We start from the raw sequence: 25,975 nt of genomic DNA, 5'->3' as shown, positions 1-25,975 counted from the left end.
TGATCCCTCTGAGCTTCACACTGCTTCCATTCTGAGCTGCTGCCAAAATGCCAATCCTTTTCCAGTAATCTGGCCCTCTCCTTTCCTCAATTCCTACTCTTCTCTGTTTTTTTTTCCATACCCAATTTCCCACTCTTCTCAACTCTTGCAATCTTCTAGAGACTCTATTTCATAGCACAACAAAACAACCTCCCAAAATAAAACAAAACAGCCCCCTATATTCTTATATTTGTCAAGGAGTTCTGTTTTTATACTCCCTGTCACAACTAAAATCTGAAATCTGGAGCCACTTTCCCCAACAGAAGACCCTCTCTCTCTTAGACAGTCATGCTTTCAAATTCTTATTTCCGGGGCTTCCTTTTATAGATGTCATGTAGATCATTCTTCTTTGAGCACGTTGTTTTTTTTTTTTTTAAGGAGAATAGGAAGGGTCATGTTTAAGCTTTCTTATTTATATTTCCCTTCTATCATGCTTTTTAAAGAAGCATGCAGGTCATCTTAATTTTGGATATCGATGTCCAGAAAGATAAATCTCCTGTTTTCAGGCTTTTTCTCATATAGATAAATATTTATATATTTAATATTAATTAAATATTTATATATTATAATATTTATATATTTAATATAATTTAATATTTATATATACTTATATAAATGTATATATAGATATTTTAGTTCCAGATATTTCTATAAATGGCTGAACATTCCATTTTGAGTCTTCCCCCTTCATTCTCAGGGTATTAACTTCATTTCCATTTGCGACACAATATTTACCATTGTTCTCTTTCTCCACCCTACTGCCGCTAGTATATTTTTGCTTTGGAAAAAGCTCCATAAATACTGTGGTATTTATTTTCTGTAAAAGTCTTAGTTGCACATTTTACTGGGACATTGATTTCTCATCATGTGACCGAAATGTCAAGGTTAGCATTTCAGGAGAGCTTCTCTTCTGTTAACAGGATCTTCATCCTCTCATTAGTTTAATTCATGGTAATAATCCAGGCAAGCTTTGACCATTAAATTCTTTTAGGCAGCAGAGTTTCCCAAAGACCATACTTTGTTTTTGAATAATTAATTTCTTAATTCATTTTAGTGTATGAAGTTAATAGTACATGGGAATTCATTTTTTTCTGATATAATAAACTTTCCATTAATGTATGAGGTTAACTTTTCTGTTATTTTCTTTTCCTGCAGAGCTGACTGTTAGTTGATCCAATAGAGTATTTCATTCTGTTCAGACTAAAGCCCTTTTGGAGGAGGGTTTGTGGTTTTAATAGTTGTTCCCTCAACTTTGTTCCTTCCATCACACCTTTTTCTTTTATTGCACAGGAAATGATGAGGTCTCTCCAAAAAGCATTTATGAAATCCCTGAAGAACCCTACTAAAGGTGCTGAGACTGATCTTTGTGTTTCCTTTTTAAAAAGTACTTAGAGAAATTTGAGAAGCCCATATCTTTGAGAGGCTTAATAATCAAAAAACTGTCTACTCCGTTCTGAAAAATTGCCTTGTTATGCCATTATTATTTCTGACAAATGGATCAGGTGTAGTTCCAAAGAACAAGAGAATCAACCTTAAGTTATTTCTTTCCAAAATTAGACGGGAGTCTCGCAGAATAAAATACAGGATATCCTAACTTTGCCGAGTCGTGATCAGAGTTATAATCCCAAAACACTTTCTAGAGATAAGGAAAAGCATTGCAGAAATAAATAATCAAGATTGGCTGCTTCCAAACAGCGAGTGTATGTAAGTACATAAAAAAATTGCTTTATGAGGCTGAGCTTTGTAATTTATTCAGCCAAAGATTCATTGCTCTGATTTTTATGTGATTTTCTCTTGAAGGAGGACTGACAACATATTTGTACTTAAAGAGTTGCTAATATTTGCTAGTTGATATAATGATGAAATGATTCGTAAATAATAAATGTAATTTTTGAGATTTCTGTAGTCCCTTTAGAGGAAAAAAACATGAATTACTTTGAGGACACTTAGAGGAGAACGAGGCAATTAAAGGTGGAAAATGTATACTTAGAAATGCATTTGGATTTTTAAAAGTTTATGTCTTGGATATCTATGTAATTTCAAAGTTCCAAATGATATTTACATAGGGCCGTCTTTTGCTTTCTAAAACTTCAAGGATAGGGGCAAAGGAGGCAGTATAATGAGCTATCTTAAGGCTAGTAGGATACAATTAAGTTTGAGAAGAAAATTTAGTGAATACTATATTTGGAGTTTAGGTCAGGGGAGTCGAGTATAAAGCGAGGGATGTTGTAGTCACAGTAATTATCTTACAAATGAGTCATATTGCGAAAACTCTCCTTAAAGTCTGTTCTATGCCATACCCTTTCCTGATATAGCAATATTTTTCTTTGGGACTGGAACGAGAAGTAATCAAATAAAAGGTGGTGAGTAAAAAAGATTTTGGCAGTTGTCCTATTCTCCATCAGAGAAGCCAAAGAGAAAAAAAGGAAACATTCTTGATTTCACTGCTTTTTTAGTGTGATGACTGAGCACACAAACAGCCTGGGCCTGAGTTCTTCCTCTGCCACTTAGTGAGACGGGTGACCTTGTAGATATTTAACATGTCTGTGCCTCAATTTCCTCCTTTATCTAGTGAGGACAGTAATAACACCTCTTAGGGTTATTGTCAGGTGTGAGGGAACATATATGCCTATATATGTGTGTGTGTACATATGTATGAATATACAGAGAGATGGCAGAAGAGTGCTATATGTAGGTATTAGTTGTTTTGTAGTTACTATTAGTCATGCTCGACTTAATAAATCGAGAATTTAAATTTATTCAGCAAATATGAATTAGGCTCCACTATGTGCCAAGCACTACTCTAGGTGCTGAGCATACATAATGAACAAGGCAGATCAGGTTCCTGTTCTCATGGAACTAATATTTTGATTTGGGACATCAAGGAAGACCATGCAACGAGTATATAAATGATAAAAATATCAGGTAGTGCTAACTGCTATATAGAGGATTAAAGAGGAGAGATGGGGTAGATTGGGTAGTCAAGGAAGGCTTTTTAAGAGAGATGATATTTAAGTTGATAGCTGATGACTGAGAACCAATCTTGTGAAATCTGGGGCAAGAGCATTCCAGTGAAGAGTTTCTAAGATGTGCCCAGAGGACAAAAAGAAGACTGCTGATGCTAGTGGGTAGTAGCCTGGGTGTGAGCAGTACGAGGTACAGTCTGAGAAGCTGGACAGGGTCTCATTTTGTAGGGCTCTGTGAGCTTGGATAAGGAGTTAGGGTATCATTTTAAGTGTGGCAGGGAGCTCTTCGAAGGTTTATAAGCAGAAGATTGACATAACCTAATCCACATTTTAAAAACTATTTTGTTAAGGCCTACAGTAATCAAGACAATGTGGTGTTGGTGGAGGGTTAGACATGTAGATCAGTGGCACTGAATATGGAACCCAGAAATATATCTACACAGAGATGCCCAATTGAATTTTGACGAAGGTGCAAAAGCAATTCAATGGAGGAAGGATAGCCATTTCAACAAATGATGTGGGAGCAATTGGACATTCGCAGGTAAAATCATGAACTTTGACCTAAACCTCACACTTTATATAAAAATAAACTCAAAATGGATCATTGACTTAAATGTGAAACATAAAGTATAAAACTTTTAGAAGCAAAAAAACAACAGGATAAGGTCTTCAGGATCTAGGGCCAATCAAAGAGTTCTTAGACTTGACACCAAAAGTGCTATCCATAGAAGGAAAGATTGATAAATTTAACTTCATTTGTTCTGTGAAAGACCCTTGTTAAGAGAATGAAAAGATAAGATACATACTGGGAGAAAATATTTGTAAGCTGCATATCCGACAAAAAACTAGTAGGTAAAATCTGTAAATAACACTTAAAACTTAACTGCAAGAAACCAAACAATCCAATTAGAAAACGGGCAAAAGACATAAGAAACATTACATGAAAGAGGATATAGAGATAGCAGATAAGCACATGAAAAGATGTTCAACGTTTTTAGCTATTAGAAAAAAGTAAATTAAAAGCACAGTAAGTTATTATTACACACTTATCAGAATGACTAAAATAAGAGAGTATCAACACCAAATGCTGGTGAGAATGTGAAGAAATTGGATCACTAATACATTGCAGGTGGGAATGTAAAGTGGTACAGCCCTTTGGAAAACAGTGTGGTGGTTTCTTATAACTCTAAACATGCAATTACCGTTTGACCCAGCAAATGTACTCTTAGGCATTAATCCCAGGGAAATGACACCTTACTTTCACACAAAAACCTGTGCATGAATGTTCTTATTAGCTTTATTGGTAATCAGCCAAAATTGGAAACATCCCATATGTTCTTCATAGGTGAATTCTTAAGTAAACTGTGACATATATATCACGGAATCCTACTCGTCAATATAAAGGAATGATACATGAAACAGCTTGCCTAAATCCCCAGGGAATTATTCTGAGTGAAAGAAACCAATCCTCAAAGGTCACATACTGAATGATTCTATTTATATAACATTCTTGAAATGACAAAATTATGAAATGGAGAACATAAGTGGTTGCCAGGGGTGAGGATGGGGGGTTGGGGTGGGCAGAGGAAGCAGGTGGTTGTGTCTGTGAAAGGACAACGGGAGGGATCCTTGTGGTGATGGAATTGTTCTGTATCTTGACTATTGATGTGAGCATCCTGGTTGTGAATTTGTACTATAGTTTTGCGAGATGTTACCCCTGGGTGAAACTGGGTAGGAGATACATGGCATCTGTCTGTATTATTTCTTAAAACTGCATGTGAATTTACAATTATCTCAAAATAACAAGTTTAATTAAAGGGAAAAAAAGCACTATTTTGGCTGATCGGTAGAGAAGGTATGACCTCTAGCTGTAGTTATTCTGATATCACTGGTCAGGAGTGGGGTCTGTGTCTTGTACTTTTAGAAAGACCTTCAGGTGATTCTACTGTGCAGACAGGATTGAGGAGCTCTGCAAAACAGCAAGCAATTCCTCTGGGCTTTAAGTGCAGGATGTTACCCATGCATTCTTTAGGCTGCAGTACTTGTTAAAGACATTCAACTTTACATGTCTGTGATCTGATCCCGGAGGACCAGTGTCACTTCCTCAACGGAGACCACTCAACTGAGAATGTTTGAGGTATCTGTTTATCTATAAATATCTTAATATTTTTCTCTTCAAAGTAAGTCTTACTCTAATGTTTTTTCCAACTTCCCTTCAGCTTTTATTTCAGACACCTGTTGAAATAATTACTTTCATTACTTGTAGTTGCTGTGTTACTGTGGGCAAGGATGCGGCCACTGCTTATTCATGCTTGCAAATTGCTGCTCGTCCTTTTGTTCCCCCTTCTCTTTAACATGGGCCCTCGTTGGGCTATAAAATCCTGTGCGTAAACAGAATAGATGCAAGTATTTTTGCATGGTAGGTGCAGCAGTCTATTAAAAAAAAATTCACATATGAGACTTCTCTTTTGAGTGCGTGCTGCTTATGATCAGAAACCAAGTAAACTGTTACCTATGAATAAGTTTAATATTTTCTTTTTCACGAGACCTGCTTTTTGTCTTTTTAAAGTAGAGAAGCACACATTTCTTTTTCCTCTGCTTCAGCTACACTTTTTAAGAATATTCTGGCAAAACTCCACTGATAGTAGGTTTATATTTGCTCCTGAAAATGCCAAACTCTTGTTTGATTTTCTAATGACCACTTAATTCTGCGTTGCATTTTGAAGATTCTTTATTTGATGTAGACCTCAGCAGAACGTTGATCTAGCACATAGTAGGCATTCAGTGATTGTTACTGAATAAGATGAACAGCTATTCAGGGATCACTGCTATGTACCAGGACTGTGGATAGTCTCATCTTCATGTAGCTTTCAGTTTTGTGGTGAGATACATAAATAATGAAAATGATTCAAGACTTGTTACCATAATGTCCCATTTATTGGACATGATGGAAACTCATTCCAAAATTTATTTGGTACACATGTGTGTATGTTTGTAATAGTACACTAGCGTGATGCCCTCTGTCTTTCCCTTTGTCTCTTTTCCTCTCTTATGTCTCAGTGTCATCATTACACACCTGTTATTTGTGGTTCTGGTAATTCAGGACAAATAGTGAAGTCTGTAGGTTGTTCCTCAAATCAAGTGTGGTCCAAATAGTTTTGCCTTTTGACTGTACTTTTTCCCTTTTATGACCTCAAGTGCACAGAATTTGTTTGCTCATGGCAGACTCTCATCATTGATCAGTATATATAGCCCTTTTTAAATTTTATTTTAGTTTGTTACTTTTTTTCTGCTGCCTGCATTCCTGTCCCTCCATTAAGTATCTTTATAAAGTATTTAATGGATGTCTCTACAATTTGCTCTCCATAAGCTTATTTAAATATATGTGGATCCTTAAAAAAGGGTTGTACTGTTGTTTTTAGTTTTTTTGAGGAAGATTAGCCCTGAGCTAACATCTGTGGCCAATCCTCCTCTTGTTTTTTTTTTTTTCTTTCTTTTTGCTGAGGAAGATTGGCCCTGGGCCATCCATGCCCATCTTCCTCTACTTTGCCGCTACAGCATGGCTTAACAAGCGGTGCATTGGTCCGCACCCGGGATCTGAACCTGTGAACCCCGGGCCACTGAAGTGGAGCGTGCGAACTTAACCACTACGCCACCACGCCAGTCCCTGTTTTGTTTGTTTTATTGTATTTATTTATTGTTTAAGAAACACTTATAGCATTTTTCACATCCCAGATACCATTTTAAGCTTTTACCAACGTTAATTCATTTAATCCTCACAACAAGCCTGTGAGGTAAGCACTCTTATCCCTGTTGGCACAAAAGAGTTTAGTAACTTGCCAAAGGACACATCGTTCGTAGATGTGAAGCCAGAATTTCAATTTGGTGGTCTTCTGGCTCTAGAGTCCACACCTTTACCCACTACAATGAGCCGCCTCTCCATTAGTATCAGGGTATTGTGCTGTAAATCCCACTTGGTTCTTTCCTTTTTTTCCATGTTGCCATGTGTACACCAAATTCATGACCTCTAATTGCTGCTTGATATTCTGTGAGCATATACCACATTTTTACAAACATCAACTGTATTGAGGTATAACATATATATGATAAAGTAAACTCCTTTTAAGCATATAGTTTACTGAGTTTGGACAAACGTATACATCCCTATAACCAGCATCACAATCAATATATAGAACATTTTCTTCATCCCAAGATCTACCCTAGTGCCCCTTCCCACTCAGTCCTACCCCTGGCCCAAGGAACCATTGATCTTTCTGTCACAGTGGATTAGTTTTTCTGGTACTAGATTTTGTATAAATAGAATCATAGTATGTACTCTTTGTGTCTGGCTTCTTTTTTTCAGCATCTTTTTGAAATTCATTCATGCTATTGCTTGAATCAGTAGTTCACTTTTTATTACTGTGCAATTTTCAATTGAATGGATGTACTGCAATTTGTTTATCCATGTATCTGTTGATAGACATTTGGGTGGTTTACTATTTTAGGCTAGGATGAGTAAAGCTTGTATGAATATTTGTGGACAAGTCTTTGTATTGACATATGTTTTCATTTCTTTTGGGTAAATACCTAGGAATGGAATTCCTGGGTCTTATGCTAAGGACATGTTTAATATTATAAGAAACTGGCAAAATGTTTTACAAAGTGGTTATGTCATTTTACACTCTCACCAGTAATAAATAAGAGTTTGAGTCCCTCCACATTTTTGATGACTTTTTGGTATTGTCAGTCTTTATTTTTTTTTTTTTTTTTTTTTTTTTTTTTTTTTTTTGTGAGGAGATCAGCCCTGAGCTAACATCCGCCAATCCTCCTCCTTTTTTTTTTGCTGAGGAAGACGGCCCCGGGCCAACATCGGTGCCCATCTTCCTCCACTTTATATGGGACGCCGCCACAGCATGGCCCACCAAGCAGTGCGTCGGTGCGCGCCCGGGATCCGAACCAGCGAACCCCGGGCCGCCGCAGCGGAGCGCGCGCACCCAACCGCTTGCGCCACCGGGCCGGCCCCAGTCTTTATTTTTTTTATCAAAGCTTTTTATTTGAAATAATTATAGAGTCATAGTTGCAGAAATAATACAGGGAGGTCCTGTGTACTGTTCATCTAGTTTTCCTCCATGGTAATATCTTGTATAACTTTAGTATAATGTCAAAACCAGGAAATTGACATGGGTACAATCCACAGAATTTATTCAGATTTTACTAGTTTTACATATACTAATTTCTGTGCACATCTATATAGTTCTATGAAATTTTAACACGTATAGATTCATGTAACCACTACCGCAATCAAAATACAGAACTGTCACATCATCACAAAGATTCCTCATGCCAGCCTTTTATTGTCACATATCCCTCTCTACTCCCTTCCCCCACCTCTTCCTGCTCCCTTTGTGAAACCCTGGAAACTGCTAATGTTCTCCATCTCGATAATGTTGTCATTTTGAGAATGTTATATAAATGCAATCATACAGTATATAACCTCTTGAGGTTGGCTTTTTTATTCAGCATAATGCCCTTAATAACCATCCAAGATCTTACATTGTGTGCATCAATAGTTCTTTCCCTTTCATTGCTGAGTAGTATGGGTGTAGCACAGTTTGTTTAATTAACCATTTACCCATTGAAAAACATTTGGATTGTTTTTATTTTTTGGCTATTAGAAAAAAAACTGCTGTGAACTACCATGTGCATGCTTTTGTGTGGATATAAATTTTCCTTTCCCTGGGATAAATGCCTAGTAGTGTAAGTTTTTGTTTGTTTGTTTTTTAAATAAACTGCTGAACTATTTTCCAGAGTGGTTGTGCCATTTTACATTCCCACTAGCAATGTATAATTTATTCAGTTTCTCTGCATCCTTGCCAGCATTTGTCATTGCCATTATTTTTTATTTTAGCCACTCTAATAGTTGTGTAATAATATCTCATTTTGGTTTTAATTTGCGTTTTCTTAATGGCTAACAGTATTGAACTTCTTTGCGTGTGTTTAATGTGCCATCTGTATCTCTCTGGTGAAATGTCTGTTTATGTGTAGTAGTGTCAGTTTTTAATCTTAGCCATTCCAGTGGAGTGTATTGTATCTCATTGTGGTTTTAATTTTTGTTTTCCTAATAAACTAGGATATTGAGCATTTTTTAAATGCTTATTTGTCATTCTTATATCTTGAGGTGTCCAGATATTTTTGCCCATTTTTAAGTTGGCTTATTTGTCTTATAGAGTTATAAGAATTCTTTATTTCTGGATAACAGTCCTTTGTCAGATATAGGTATTGCAGATATTTTCTCCCGTTGTGTGGCTGGCGTTTTTCATTTTTCACGTGATTCCTTTTGAGGAATAGAAGTTTTTAATTTTGATGAATTTCAATTTGATGAAATTTCCTTTTTTTCTTTTATTGTTAATGCTTTTTATCCTTTCTAACAAATTCTTGCCTACACAGAAGACAGGAACATTTTCTCCTAGAAATTTTATAGTTTTAGGTTTTACATTTGTATCTAAGATCCATTTGGAGTTAATTTTTGTTCATGTGCAATATATTTATTATCCAACCCCCTAGTGATTGTTACTTAGGTTTACTAGCATAAATAACACTGATGACACATAGTCACACATAGGTCCATGTGGCTTTGTGGAAAAGTATCTCTGGGTGGTAAGGCATATATGCATTAATTTCACTAAGTGCGTGCAAATTGCTATCCATAATGGTTTCACATGTTCATACTCCCACCAGCATGGCAGGAGAGTTTCTGTTCCCTTTATTTTGACTTCTTGTGAATAATTATATAACAAGATTTTTCTTTCTCTTCAGTTGCTTCCAAACTCAGATTTCATATTTTGTTGATCTCAGTATACTTCTCTGTTTGACAATCTTGTGACTCTGTTCCAATTTACTTTTTCTAATCTTTTGTGGAAGGGGAAATCAGTACTCTTACCTGGCTCGAATTGTGTCTAAATTATGAGTACATAGGCTGAGAGTGAAGGCCTTAGGGCTGCACCATTAGTTCAGTGCGGAGGCATTAAGATACGTATTTTACCAAATTAACCACTCTTTTATCTCTTTTTCGGTTCTCATCTTTGGTTCTTATTTTTCATGATGTTGAGTTGGTGACCTTAGGTAAGTGAGATATTAATACATACAATTAAGTGCCAAATTGTGGGAAGATAATTTTCTCATATAGTTATGAATGCTATATAATTTTAGGTGAAAATATATATGAGCAGATGGTGATGTTGAGCAATAATTTCAGTACCTCAATACAGGTCACACCTTAAAAATCTTTTATCTAGTAAAGGACAAAACCATCATGTTATAAATATGCTGCAAAATGCTATAATATGCAGTTTGAAACTTCATGTATTATAAGAAAAACTTGTATTGAACAGATGTTTCAAGTCATAAGGGCTGCAGTATAAACCAGTTAAATTTACATAATGATTTTATAGGCTAAAATATTAGTTATCTTCTCACTGATGGAAAAGTCCATTCATTGCTATGTGGCACTTAGCTGGGGCAAGAAATAGCGGTACCGATCTTCACTCTGAAATACTGACTAAGAAAATTACATGTGAAAATAAAATATTGCCTTTTTTAGTTTTCTTTGCTAAGTTCTTTGAATATTAATATTAGCTATGAATTATATTTATAGAAACTGTCATTTGCATTAAATGTCGCTTGCATCTGGTGAGCATTATTTCACAGTATCAGCAATTTAGTTTGAATCTGTCCTTGACAGTTTTGGTATCAAATCTTTGTGCACCTTTGAAAAAGTCCTGATAGTTTCTTTGTTATGTTTGCATAAAGTGTATATTTTTTTCCTCCTGTTTCTCTGGTAGCTTAGTGTTTAGATTATATAAATATCAAAAAAAGAAAAGGAAAAAGACTCACAGCTTAGATATAAGGGCTATTACTTGCTTATAGCTTTATGTGTAAGTTCAAACGGTTCTGCCTTTAAAAAAAAAAAGACTTCCATTAAACACAAATTTTTTCCAATCATGTTTGCTTGATGGACAAGTTTTGTTTTGTTTCTAAAGCCGTATACTATACATTCTAGTTTACCCAGGACAGCTCAGATTTATGCTTTCCTGGTCTAGTTATTGATAGCATCCCCTTTCACTCCCAAAGTGAAATATGCCTTATAATATATTTCTCAAATCAATTTACTTTCAACAGCCCTGGGCTCTTGGTCTGACTCTGCCACCAACTAGCGATATGACTATGGGTAAAGAAAGTCACCCAACCTTTGAATTTCTTCATCTATAAAGTGTAAGAGAATAGTTGGACTAAATGTTCTCTGAATATTCTGGAAAGCTTTAAAGTTCTGCTTCGAGGTGCTTAGTTACTTACAGTATAACAGTGGTTTAGACAAATGGATTTCAAAAAAGTTTATTTTTGGGCCAGCCCCAATGGCCTAGTGGTTAAGTTTGGTGCACTCTGGTTCAGTGGCCTGGGTTTGGTTCCCAGGCACGAACCAACACCACTCGTCAGTGACCCTGCTATGGTGGTAGCCCACACAGAAAATAGAGGAAGTCTGGCAACAGATGTTAGCTCAGGGTGAATCTTCCTCAGCAAAAAAAAAAAAAAAAAAAAAAAATTCTATTTTACTATTTATGGTCCTATTCTGTTCTATCCTATCACATCCTATTAAAAGAAATGCTGGTCATGACCTAATAACTTGATTTCATGACCAGAGCTAGGTTGGGCTGAGATTCATGTCTTGATTCAGATGTTCCTGAGTATCAGTATTTGCTGGGTCACCCTGCACAGTGACTTACCTTCTGTCAGCTTCAATTTCCTCATCCACCTGTGGTAAGGATGTTGTGAGGATTAAATGAGATAAGCTGTATAAAGCATTTTGCATAGTGCCTGGCGTATGGAAGAATTCATTGCATGTTAATACTCTCATTATGTATTCATGCTATAAACATGATTTTCCTCTGCTAAGATTACATTACACAGAATATAATTGATTTAAAAGTTTTTACCGCATTATTGAGAAATTGTTTATAATCACAGATAAAATTATATTCTTGTCGATCAGAAAATTTGAAGCATGTTCATAGGTGCTTTGTCACACAGTAGTTATGTCTTTGTAGTACCTCCTGTGAAGGAGGTAACTCTTTGGTTTTCCAGCTGAGTTGAGTTCCCCACCAAGAGGTCAAATGTCAGGAAAGTCATTAGAGAAAATACATGATTCATTTTCTTCCCTGTTCTAGTTAGGATTCATTTAAAAATATTTTAAAAATAGAAAAATTTTCATTTAAAATATTATGTAACCTCTAAACCTTGAAACATATATGCCTTTTTGAAATATTAGCATCAAAAATTTTTTTCCCAGAAAGTGAAAAGCCTTAATATTTTGATTATTGTTAAAACAGTAAGCCATTATCTTCTCCTTTTCTAAAATGAAATGTTAAATTTATATCTGAATAAGCTTTTGGTCTAATACTCATTAATAACTGGGGTAAGTAGTTAAATTCAGACATTTGGCTTCTAAGTTTATTTTGCCTGTATCAGGTTACTGTTTTCTGAATTTCCCTGCACTTCTTACCTGGATGCCATAGCTTACAGCCCATTCGACATGTCATTGCTGCTCTCTGGCCTGAAAAACAGGCGATGGTGAGGTATACGATGAGAGTTAAGTCCTTTGACTTACTGTTATTGTTCTGACCAGCCTTGCATCCTCCACATTAAGTTTCATTCTGAAGAGGAATGAGCCTTCTTGACCTTTGCCATTGTGCTGTGAAAGTAGTTCAGAATGGCTAAGATGGTTGTTCTGTGAAAAACGTAAAATAATAAATACAGATCAGTATTATGGCAGAGTACATATCATTCTGCTTTATTCTTTCCATTATTAACTCAATTCATTTCTCATGATACTCCTGTGAAGTAGGTATTAGCACCCTCAGAAAAGTTCAATATTTGCCAAACAGTCCTGAAACTAGTAGATGGCAGACTTGAAATATAAGCCCAAGTATGTGTGACTCAGTATTTTAGGTGCACTCTGGGAAGTTTGTGGAAGTGGATTCTGAATAATATGCTCCAGATCACAGTCCTTAGCCTGGTGTTTTTCATTTTCAGTAGTGACACATGGTATGTCAACATCATCAAACCAGTCTAGGATTCCAATACTCTGAAAAACAACAGAAAAGGATTACAATTCAAGAATAATCATGGCACATTGAAAGAACTGGTAAATGTAAACAGAATATAGCTCAGAAGAGAGATATATCCAGGGTAATTCACATAGGGAGAAAAAACAAAGTGTACAAATGCAAGAATATAACATTAAGAAGCTGCCAGGCATTTCTCTTTTTCTCTTGCAGCCCTGGTCATGACTTTATTATGTAGAATTTGGAGAGATTCCAGAGGAATCCAACAGAATTTATTAAAAGGTTTGAGAAATCTGCTCTATGATGAAAGTCTAAAGAACTGGGTTTATTTAGCCTAGAGAAGCGAAGTCTGAATAGGGACTTAATTACAGTCTTCAAGTTCAGTGAAATCATAGACACAGAGGCCATGAGTGGTTCCCAGGAGAATTGTCGTTTGACAGGCATTCTCAAATATGGTTGTTTTCTTGGTTTTCACTGCGTGTGAAAGGATATTATATGAGTAATGATGAGCAGCTGTACTTTCTTCACTGCAGGGGGACAAGCAAGAAAGAGCTTAAATCACCACAGGAGTGATTTAGGGAGAACTTGTCAACTCTCCTTGGAAGCTGATGGAGATTCCTTCAGTAAAGAGGTTTTTTTCTTTTCTTTTCTTTTCTTTTCTTTTCTTTTCTTTTCTTTTCTTTTCTTTTCTTTTCTTTTCTTTTCTTTTCTTATTTTTAAAGAGGCTTAATTTTGTGTGTAGACTGCCAGAATTCAGGGCAATGCATTTAAAAAGTTGCATTGCCCCCTTCTTTTGGTTTAAAGATAAACATACATTTTTTATATCCCTTCTCTTCAAGCTCTATAATGGTATGAGAGCATCTCTCAAAAATAAGGCTGGATGACAGACATATTCATGTTATAATTTTAAGTCTAGTTCAGTTTGGTAGAGAACTCAGGCCCTCTCTGAGAGGCTGGTGGGCCAAGGCCCATGAAGCCTCTGACCTTTGAGAAAGAGGACATTCAGGTGATGTGAGCGGTTGTGACCACTGGGCATCTGCAGAGACCTTTCAGTTTTCTTTCTCTGCCTTTTTTTCTTTGTTGTTCCTCAAAAGCTCTCTTCTGATTGAATCACCCCAGTTTGCAAAATATCTGTGCCTCTCTGTTGCTTCTTTTTATCTAGGAAAAAAAACGTTCATTTCCTTAGTGGCTATTCTCAGCTAGGTTTTAAGGGAGGGTGAGTTCCTAATTAAGGTGACATAGTAAGGTATGAAATGCAGATAAATAATGCCTATAGGATCTTTATTTGGCCTCCTTCCTTCCTTCCTTTCCTTCCTCCCTCCCAGGAATAGTTACTGAAATCCTGCTAGGTTCCAGACACTGTTCTAGGCACTGGGGATGTAAAACAGACAAAAATCTCTGCCCTGGAGAGGTGGGTAAAAAAAACATATATAGTGTGTTAAATAGTGATGTGTGATCAGGAAAAATGAAGCATAAAAAGGGGATTATACAGGATCAAAAGTTTCATTTGAAATAGATTTGTCAGGAAGGCCTCACATATCTAGGCATCACAGATATTTTTGAGTTGCCTATTCTGGGCTTCTGCTTCTTTTTTCCCTTGCTTGCCAGAAACAGGAATCAGCAGCTTGGCACGTCACTTCTACAGGATTGCTGACCTCTGATATAAATAGAGCCTGCAAGATTTAAATCATTTACTTCATTTTTTAAAAAGAAGTCCATCATGTTATAATAAACACTAATTATATTTAAACATTGCCTCCAAAGGTATTTAAAACATCCCAATGACTATACAAATATGGCCAGAATTTAACAGTTACATAAAGCAGCCTGTTTACCTCCAATATATTTAGAGAAATATTTCTCCTCACTTTGTATTTCATCCATGTTGCGTGTTGCATATGTGATTTTTGCAAAGGGCACTTGGCAATGGAGTGTGAAAGAATTCAACAGCCCCAGTTGCAGAAAGCCCATTTACTGCACATGATCCACTGATGGTGGGTCAGTAACATAACCTTTATATTTGAAGAAAAACTCTTTTAAAACAAAATTAAGAATGATGTGGAATTACTGCTATAAGCATGGGAAGCGATTGAGCTATATCCTTGTTTTCTTTGTGTAGTGGCAAGTTGGGGAGGGGAAAACATTTAGAGATAGGGTAAAGGTTAGAGATTACTGCAAATAAGTACAAGTTAGAGTGTGAACCAATTCCAGGCTTTGCCTGTGAGGTGGTAGATATTAAGAGAGATTTAACTGTGCTAATAGTTATGTTCATTAATAAAATTCCAATTCAAATGGCCTTTAAAATTATATAAAACCTGGACCTTTGTCAACATCCAAATTCTCCTGTGGGTATAGAATACTTAAATGCAAAGACACAACAATCAAGGGTAGGGAAGGTAGGTATATTTTCGAGTAAGGCCATTGGAGGACGTTTAAAGTTTCTTTTGTGGAACTCTAAAATAGTTTGGATTTCTTCCCTAAAGTTTCCAGAATTGGTCTTCTCATTTGTATATCACTTTGAAATCATTGAATGAATAACCTGGGATACTCGCCTAGTGTTGTAATTTCAAGTCCAGGTCAAGTTCAACACCATCGCCATTGCCTAACCTTTACCTCAACATTCAAGGTCCTTCAGAGTTTGCCACCAAACCAACATGTCTTTCCAGACTTTCCTACTTCTTGACAAATACCCTGAGTCCAGGCAAACAGGAATTGCCTCTCTTAGCATACTTTCTTCCTTTTCACAAAATGTGGTCTACTCTACAGTGACACATCTTTATTTTTACTTATGGCTGCTTATCTGCAATTGGATGTGATGTCTCCTTTCTTTGGAACTCCAATAGCACTTTGTTTAACATACATATATCAGGCCTCAGAAACAACAGTACCAATAAAAACAACAAGCAAAAAAAAATCCCTAATAAATTGCAGGAGAATCTTTATGTGACTCTCAGAAATGTAACGTGGGCAATTTTTGATATATTTACTTGTGAAGTGAATTTGATTATTGAGCATATGGAAACCTAGATTCTGTTTGGTTGAAATTTGGATAGTTTACTTTTCTCAGCTTCATGGACCAAGATCAAATGCTGCAGACTCTGTAGACCCCAAGACTTTTTTCTCTTGCTTTCTTGTAATTATCCCTCACATGGGAGTGAAGTTCCTCATCTCTGAAACTGCTTGAGGGCCGTTTCAAAGGGCTGGCTTCCATTCCTCACCCTGATGGACTCTGCATTTCTGGTTCTCTGTGATTGGACTCAGAGTTTATACATTTTTAAAAGAATGATGATCTGTCCCCTCAACTCTGGACTGAAACCAGAATGTATGGCAGCTTTTAAGTTCATGCCAACTTTAAACAAAACTAGCGAGCAGCTTTTGCCATTTCCATACTCAATACCTTGAGGGAAATATCTGCTTAACAATGCAGTCTTTGTTGGTTTATTAATTTTTTTTCTGATGGAGGGGCTTGATTTTGTGAAACAGAAGACTTTAAGTTATGTCTATATCCATGATATTGGTGCCCTCCTCTCTCCTCCAGCCAGGTATGGTCCCTTTACCAAACAGTTATGGTGCTTAATACCACAATCAAAATCAGGGTCTGTAAATGTTCTCCTGACAGCTTAGTAAGTACTTTTGAGCAGGTAAAGCAGGAATATGTTTGGAATTCCGTTTTGAGTTTTAATAGCTTGATACACTTCTAAGTGAGCAGAATATATGCCCCTTCTCACTTTTCTTCCCATCTAGAGAAGAGAAAAATAAGGTTCTTTCTTATGTGGGTATTATGAATTATTACCACAAACTGGGGTGATCTTTAAACAAAACTGTTTCAGATATCTAATTATTGTCATTCAGAATGGTTTCATAGAACTTTCTCTAAAACCAATTACAGACATCCTTTAACATTTTATTAGTTTGTAGCTTTCAACCCTCTAGAGCAAGTTATCTCACTTATCTTGTTTTTTTTTAATTTTTAATTATTTATTTATTTATTTATTTTTTTTGTGAGGAAGATCAGCCCTGAGCTAACATCCGTGCTAATCCTCCTCCTTTTGCTGAGGAAGACCAGCTCTGAGCTAACATCTATTGCCAATCTTCCTCCTTTCCACCCCCCCAAGCCCCAGTAGATAGTTGTATGTCATAGTTGCACATCCTTGTAGTTGCTGTATGTGGGACGCGGCCTCAGCATGGCTGGAGAAGCGGTGTGTCGGTGCGTGCCCAGGATCCGAACCCGGGCCGCCAGTAGCGGAGCGCGCGCACTTAACGGCTAAGCCACGAGGCCGGCCCTCACTTATCTTGAAGAGTACATTTGGCAGTCAGTTTTTCTTGAAAGATATCTTGAAACATTGCCTAATATGAATTATTCTAAATGTCTTTTCTTGCATAGTATGGTGATTGGGAATACCTACCTTGAAAACAGCGTATCCTGTAATCACTGTGACCAGGCTCCAAGTCTCTAGGACCTCAATCACCCATTGATGAGTGTGTTAAAGAGGACCCATGACCATTTTCTGAGAAAAATCATAGCCTTCTTCTGCTTAAGAGTGGGGTAATACCCACATGCACCTGTTACGTTTTCATAAAATGATGGAATCCTGGCTGTTGGCTGATTAGTGAAGTTCAATATGCCCTTATTTGACAGCAGAGAATATTTGTACTCCTGCTTCTTCTCAGAGACCACGATTTCAAACTCTGTGCTGCTTTGTCCTGATCAAAACTCAGTCTTGATAAATTATATTTGTGGAATGTTCCTGAGGAATATGTAACCCGTCCATTCTACTAGAGATTAGGTCTTTTTCCTTAATTCAAGCCAGACCATCATAGAGCTGTGTTTTCCCTCCCCTGGGAATTGCTTTTACTGAGTCGTACTGTGGCCTTATGTCATTGGCCAGATTGGGGATCATTATTAATAAGCAGCCTCAGGAAAGTCATTATTGTATTTCTCACAGTGGAGTGGGTAAGGAGATGATTCACACAGCACATGGTGTTTGCTTTATGAGCATCCATAGAAGCAAGTTCTTAAAGGTCTCAGTGTCAGGAAAAGCTGAACTTCTCCTGAGCAACTGTTGCTGAGAATCCTCTAATGATTTGCAGCCCATCTCTAATCAAACTTCTGGTAAACTTTTTGAGAACTACCTTGACTCCTTGTTTTTTTAATTAAATTATTTTTTCTTCACTTCAATAACTATTATTTTTAGTGATATGCTGTATTTCTGTAAGTAGTCAAAAATCCTTTTGAAATGAGGTAGAGAATGAATAAAAAATAATTACACAAATGTATGCTTTGGTTGTACCTTCTTCTTTGATTTTGTATTATAGTGACTTATTTCCTTACCTAACCTCCTTACCAAATGCGAGGTTTTTCAGGGTGGAGATTGTGTCTTTCATTTCTTTATTGTGTAGACGTATTAAGCACAGTGCTTTGCATTTAATAGGCTCTCCATGAATATTTTTGCATTAAATAAATATGCATTTATTGAATCTAGATACTATGGGGTATACAAATATGAATAAACTATGGTCCCTAGCCTTAGGAAATTCATTTACAGTCTGGAGAGACATAAGGAATATTGTGTTAAGAGCTGTAGTACGCTGTGGAAGTCTTGGGGAGAGAAAAATGAATTGATTGGTGAGGGTCTAGAGATGACATTAGATAGATCTGGAAGGTTAAGTAGAATTTTACCAGGGGAAGACTACCTTGGGGAAATCCATTCTTAGCATTGAAAATTGAATTACCTGAACATTTATATAGTTCTTGTATGATCCAGAATCACTTTCTTTCTCCCTCAAGCTTTAAGGATTCTCTTTTAAGCTAGTGTTCTGAAATTTAGAGAATAAACCCTTATTGATGTCATGATTTTATAGACTTCAGTCCTCTCTAGTCCAAATTTTAAAACATTAATGTTCACTATTTGTCTTGATACATTAACCTCTTCCTTTCATTTTCCGATCATTTTAAGAGCTTTTCTCTGGACCTTCTCAAGTTCAATTAGATCTTTCCCAAGGAAATATTATTTAAGCCATGGTTTTATAAATGATGATTTCTGATTATTTTATAATTTTGGTTTTAATTTTTTATTTTCCTCACAATGCATCTTTATTTAGATTATAGGACTTTGAGGTTGTTCTTTAGGCCATGGCACTCTATTAAAAGCCATCACGGTCTGTATTCTGATGACCTTTCCATTCTTGTGTCCCTTCACTTCCTCCTCATAAGCCACACTGTTTCATATCATGGGGTCAGCTGTTGCCTCTCCCTGGAAGGCCCTTGTTGCATGAGGTTCTCTATGCAAATTCCTTCGCATCCTTCCTGATGCTCTCATTCACCTGTGAAGCCTTTGCTGTCCCCTCAACACCATCACTCCATCCCTGCATCTCATGACTCCAGGCACACAGCTCCATCGGTCCTCATTCCGTTGATTGCAGGTAGTAATTTACATTTCTCCCTCTCCACTAGACTTGAGCTCTTAGAAGGTCAAGGCTGCATTTTATTCGACTTTCTCTAATGCCTGATAGAGTGAGTGTTTCTTTGTATTCACGATTTTCTGTCCAGTCATAAAAATGCACAATCTTGCAGTATTTAAAAAACCTCTTGAACTTTCATTGCTTCATAGAGCTTGTTGTCATGATTGAGCTTGGAGATTTCACTCAGCACTTCTTTATCAACATGTTAAATAAGCGCTGTACTAGAAAGGTTCTCTGAGGAGCACTTGTTTAAACTACTTTTATCAGAGAAGTTCCTGATTACTGCCTTTTTTTTTCTTTTCCCTAAATTAATTATTTGTGACCAGTATAGAATTAGGCAAATGCTGTTAAATGAATTACTGTGTTTTTAATTTGCAGAAAACTTACAGTTTTTTTATTGTTTTAAAAAACTCTGAAGCTATTTCATTTTGTCATATTGATTTTGGGTGACAAGACCTATATTCTAGCCACTCTGAATAATGTTAGGCAAAGCCCTTTCCTGGTTGTGTGCTCTCAAAGACTTTCAATCCCATATTAACTTGATTTAAAAAATTTTTTTTTAGGGCCGGCCCCGTGGCTTAGCAGTTGAGTGCGCGTGCTCCACTGCTGGTGGCTCGGGTTCGGGTCCCGGGTGCGCACCGATGCACCGCTTCTCTGGCCATGCTGAGGCCGCGTCCCACATACAGCAACTAGAAGGATGTGTAGCTATGACATACAACTATCTACTGGGGCTTTGGGGGAATTAAAAAAAAAAAATTAAAAAAATTTTTTTAATGTGAAACTTGATCAGATGTTTTTCTATCTATGGACACCCTTGTGGGAAATTCAGATAGGTTAGTCAGAAGTCAAGTCACTTAGGTGGCTGTGGTTGTGCATCACATTTACTAATAGGAAAAATATATTTCTCATTATTTTTTTATTTTGCTTATATATTTGGTCACCATAAAACTGGGTGCAAATTTATTCAATATCTAGTTCTGTCTTTTGCCTTCAATTATTTTTCAAATCAGAAGAAATTCTTAGTATGGCTGTGGGACTTTACAGTAAGCTAGAAAGCAAGGAGTGTTTGCAAATTTTTAAAATAATTGCTACATTTGGTTTCCACAAATGGTTCCTTGGCTTTAAGTCTCACTGATAGTTAGACGGTTGGTGTTCTCCTGATATTTTTATGAAGGTAGGCAATGTCTGGGAGCCCTATGGTGAGATTATTTTATGATGATGCCTTGCCCATGCAATATATATTCAGGCAAATAGTTTTATTTTTGTAATGAATTATTATTATTTTCTTGCAAACATTTTGATATTTTGAAAAACTGTCGGGAAAACCTCTGAGTCGGTATTGCTTTATCCAATTTTGGTTTTGGATGATAGGAATTACATCCTGCCAGCATGAACGATATTAGGGAAAACTGTGCTTTAATTGTATACTCTATAATTCCTTGCTGCTCAAAGTATAGTCTATGAACCAGCAGCATCTGTACACCCGGGATATTCAGAAATGTGGACTGTTCGGTCCGACTTTAGACATACTGAACCATAATCTACATTTTAACAAAATTTCAAAGTGATTTATATGGACACTAGAGTTTGAGAAACATTCCTCTAAGGCACACACAACACACACACATTTTGAAGGTACTGAAATCCAGGTTCTTGTTGCTCTTAGTGGCCTGCATACCATCAGTATCAGTGTCATCTGGGAGCTTGTTAGAAATGCAGAATCTCAGGTCTAATCTCTGACTTATTGAATCAGCATTTGCATTTTAACAAGATCTCCTGGTGATTTCTATGAACATTAAAATCTGAAAAGCATTGATCTAGATTACATTATCTTCCTGAAGCTAACAACTTGAATTCGAGTTTTAGAATAATATGTGGTATTATTCTTTGTCTATGACTCTTTTGTAGTCTTAGCTAGAACATTCCCAATTCAGTAAATATGGCTAGAGTCTCTTAATACATAAACAAAGGAAGACTCTACTGCCCTTCCTTAATAACTGCAATATACCTTCTGACATTTGCCCCTGACTTCTCTCAAAACTCTTCAGTGGATAATTTTCCTACTCCCACTTATTCTCAAGAAAATAGAGAAGTATGTCATATTTTTTTCCCTATCCATTATGATTTCCAGAGCATTGTTCTGCAAAATTACTTAACAATTTCTTTTATGATAATGCTTCTTTGTTTGAGTTTATGTCTCCATTCCTATTCTCCCCAGCCTCTTTGCTATCCATCCGGGCATTATCCCTCTTTCCTCAGTGGCAGCCCCTCAGTCAGTTTTCTTCCTCCTCTCAGTGCCTGCTCCCTTTCTTATCTGTGGCATTTTTAATGCCCCAAGTTCACAGTCATTCTCAACTGTATTGACCATTATTTCCTCTTCACTCTTGCTGCCCTTAAGTCAAGTCGTCTTCATCACTCCAGCTTTCCCACTTGCACCTCCCCAAACTGTTCCACTTCCAAGTATCTTGAATTTCCCTTCAGTTTTCCTTTCTGTGAACTACACTCTTCTTTGCCATTTTCTCACTCCTATTCTCTCCGTCCAAATCTTGACTTTGCCTGACTACCACAGTGAGTGATCGTAACAATGCCTTTACTAGCATCTTCGAATGTCTTTTCTTTTTGACTTTTCCTGTGCTCATCCTTTAACCCTGGACTGCCTCTGCCACCTGCTTCATCTGCTTTTGTTTTCAGGCTATCAAGCTTTGCTTCAGAAAATTATAAAGCCGAGATGATTGAGTCAAAGTTTTTGTCTTTATAGTCCCAGCTGGATGGTCCCATCTGCTCCTCTGTCTTTTTATGCATTTCCTGTGGCACTCAATCCCATGAGCATCTTTTAAGTTTCTTAGGGAAGGTGGGAGATAGTCTTTCAGCAGTGAATGGTGGTAAGACTTCATGCTTTCAGGTTAAATTTGCTGGTAAACTTCTAAATCACTGTGCTTTTGTTTCCTTACAATTTTTTTCGAGAACAGTTACAATAAACTTAATATATTTTGCACATTGCTGTGTTGCACATTTTATTATGGTCTTTAGATGCAGATTGCTTTTACCTTCTTGTGGATATAAACAACGGTACCAGAGATCTGGTGCCTTAATTGGTCTCATTGCTTGTTAAGCATCGTTGCTTTAAAAATCACTATACGTAAGAAAGAGGATATTAAGACTTCTTTTCTGGTGGCATTAAAGGGTAAGGAAACACAATTCGATTATAATTTGTTCAATTATTGGATAGCCAACAAGGATAACTGAATTAAAAAATGTTCTTCAGTTTATAGGCAAAATATCTCTAAGAATTTTGCACTGTTTGTGCAGTAAAAAAGTAACTTTTATTAAATCTCTGCAGTGTCCCCAGCATTGCGCCAGTAATTATGGTGGAGCCAGAGGAAGTACAGGGTATTTTACCTGACCTGAAACATGTGTTATATACTGAAGAGAAAATGGTTATATACATGAATGCAATGAGATAGAATGTGATATAAAACACAAATCTCATCATGTCACTTCCTTTTTTACAAAGGTTAATGATGTCCTATTACCCAAAATAAAGTCCGTACTTCATAGAAGAGTGAACTTGGTCATTAACCACCTGGCTCTAACCTCCTTTTCCAGCATTATTTTCCTCCACTGCATCCTCCTACCATGTGCCCTACACTCCAGTCACTCTGATCTGCTCATTATTCCAGAATATATTATCCACTTTAATACCTCCCTGCTTTGGTAATCTCCTTCTTTATGTTTTTTCATTCTTTTTCTCCCCATCTTTGCCACGTAAATTTATATTCATCTTTTGAGACCTACCTCAAATGTTGCCTCCTCTGCTGTGTGGAGCTTTCTTGCGTTTTCCTAGAATAGAATTAGTGTCTACTCTCCATATGTTCTTCTAGCTCCCTGCTAGCTCTCATTCTATCATGTACCACAATTGTTTTTTCTGATTTCTGTTTTGATTTCTTCTTTGACCATTGGCTATTTAGGAATGTCTTGGTTCAGGTTGCTGTAACAGTAAATTTGGGTCATTTATTAACAAGAGACCTTTTTTCTCATGGTTCTGGAGTCTGCAGTCCAAGATCAGGGTGCCAAGATGGTTGGGTTCTGGTGAGAACTCTCTTCCTGGTTTGCAGATGACCATCTTCCCCTTGTATTTTCACATGGAGAAGAGCAGAGAGAGAAGAGCAAGCTCTCTGTGTCTCCTCTTATAAGGGCACTAATCCTATTCATGAGAGCTCCACCCTCATGACCTAATCCCTCCCTCCTCATACCATCACATTGGGGGTTAGGATTTCAACATACAAATTTGATGTGGGGAGTGGGGGGACACAAACATTCAGTCCATAGCAAGAGTGTGGTGTTTAATTTCCACATTTTTGTGAGTTTCCCAATATGTCTTTGTTATTGGTTTTTAATTTCATTCCATTTTGGTTGCAGAACATATGTTGTGTTATTTCTATCCTCTTAAACTTATTGAGGTTTATTTTATGGCCTAGCATATGGTCTGTCCTGGAGAATGTTCCATGTGTGCTTGAAAATAATGTATATTCAGTTATTGGTCGAGTGTTCTATGTCTGTTAAGTTAGTTGGTTTGTAGTGTTGTTTAAGTCTTCTGTTGCCTTGTTGATATTCTGTCTAGTCGTTCTATCCATTATGGAAAGTGGATTATTAAAATCTTCAACTATTATTGTTGAATTGTCTATTTCTCCCTTCATTTCTGTTAGTTTTTGCTTCATATATTTCAGTGCACTGTTATTGGCTGTGTATATGTTTATAATTATTTTTTCTCCCTGATGGATTGACCTTTTTATCATTATATAATGTCCCTCTTATCTCTGAACTAGGAATGGGGAGGAAGGGAGCAGCCTTAGTTCAAATGCCACAGACTCTTGCCTTTCTTATGGAATTTCCATAGATTTTCTCGAATGGATCTTTTTTCATTTGCTGTTTGCCCTTAGGACCATTTCCAGAGGCTTTAATTTTATTTTTTTTTTTAGTATTTTTCACCAGTTTTACTGGAGACCAGTCAGCAGAGCTCCTCATGCTGTCATGCCAGAAGTTGATCCATGTGCCTTTTTCTATAATTCGTGTGTGTGTGGTGTGTTGTTTTTTCTTAATAGCTACTGAGTTTTATAAGCCTTATGAGACTGCAAATTATTTGCCCAGGACCTAGCACGATGCTTGAAATATTGCAGGTCAGTGATTCTCGAACATTTTCTGTTTTGGAATCATTTTTGAATATTGAAATTTTTGATGGTGCACTTGAAGGTATTAAAAAGATCAAAATAACATTAAATAGCTCAGTAACAATTATGTAGCATTTATTGCTACAGTTCAACAGCATCATAGTGCCTGTAAAAACATCCACAGTCATCCCAACATTCCAAGTTCTCCTTTTAGTGCCCTGTCACGTTCAGAGGAACGTTGTTTACTGCTCTGATTTAGCTGCCTTATAACCTTATGAAGTCAAGTTTGTCTGTTTTTTTGTTTGTTTTTGGTGCCATTTGACACCAACTGCTATTCCTGACTTGTAGCGCAGTACCCTTGTTTATTTAAAACTGATATACAGCCTATTTTTTCCAGTTTTATTGAGAAATGATTGACATACGTCACTGTATAAGTTTAAGGAGTATAGCATGATGGTTTGATTTACATATGTTGTGAAATGATGACCACAATAGGTTTAGTTAACATCTATCATCCATAAAAATACGATAAAAAGAAAAGAAAAAAAAGTTTTTCCTTGTGATGAGAACTCTTAGGATCTACTTTCTTAATAACTTTCCTTTGTATCATAAAGCAGTGTTAACTATAGTTGTCATGTTGTACATTACATCCCTAGTACTTTATTATCTTATAACTGGAAGTTTGTACCTTTTGATCACCTTCCTTCAATACCCCTTCCCTCCACCCTCCACCACAGGTAACCACAAATCTCATCTCTTTTTCTATGAGTTTTGTGTTCTGTTTTTTTTTTTAGATTCCACATAAGTGAGATCATATAGTATTTGTCTTTCTCTGTATGACTTATTTCCCTTTGCATAATGCCTTCAAGGTCCATCCATATTGTCACAAATGGTAGGATTTCTTCGTTTTTATGGCTGACCTTCTTTATCCATTCATCCATCAATGGACATGTAGGTTGTTTCCATGTCTTGGTTATTGTAAATAATGCTGCTATGAACATGGGGGTGTAGATATATTTTCAAGTTAGTGTTTTTGCTTACTTTTGATGTATTGCCAGAAGTAGAATTGCTAGATCATATGTTAGTTCTACTTTTGATTTTTTGAGGAACCTCCATACTGTTTTTCATAGTGGCTGTACCAATTTACACTCCAATGCAAAGAGTTCCCTTTTATCCACATCCACACCAGCATTTTTTTATCTTTTATACAGCATATTTTTAC

The 25,975-nt window shown here is 36.6% G+C and overlaps 1 protein-coding gene across 3 annotated transcripts in view; it reads left to right on the top strand.

Annotated features, from left to right (window-relative positions):
• The window catches only part of IMMP2L (inner mitochondrial membrane peptidase subunit 2), an 846,417-nt gene that overhangs the window by 232,394 nt on the left and 588,048 nt on the right, over positions 1–25,975 (top strand). The window contains exon 4 of one of the 3 annotated variants that reach the window (XM_058528455.1): positions 13,657–13,751. The exons of the other annotated variants lie outside the window; for them this stretch is intronic. Within the exon in view, the coding sequence (XP_058384438.1) occupies positions 13,657–13,696 (40 nt within the window). The 3' untranslated portion in view covers positions 13,697–13,751. Of the gene's footprint in view, positions 1–13,656; positions 13,752–25,975 lie in introns of those variants that run through there. 3 annotated transcript variants of the gene reach the window in all.

Source organism: Diceros bicornis, chromosome 3, assembly GCF_020826845.1.
Source record: "Diceros bicornis minor isolate mBicDic1 chromosome 3, mDicBic1.mat.cur, whole genome shotgun sequence".
Classification (NCBI taxonomy): Eukaryota; Metazoa; Chordata; class Mammalia; order Perissodactyla; family Rhinocerotidae; genus Diceros; species Diceros bicornis.
Note: the sequence above shows the minus strand (reverse complement) of the source record. Positions and strands in the feature narration are given on the sequence as shown.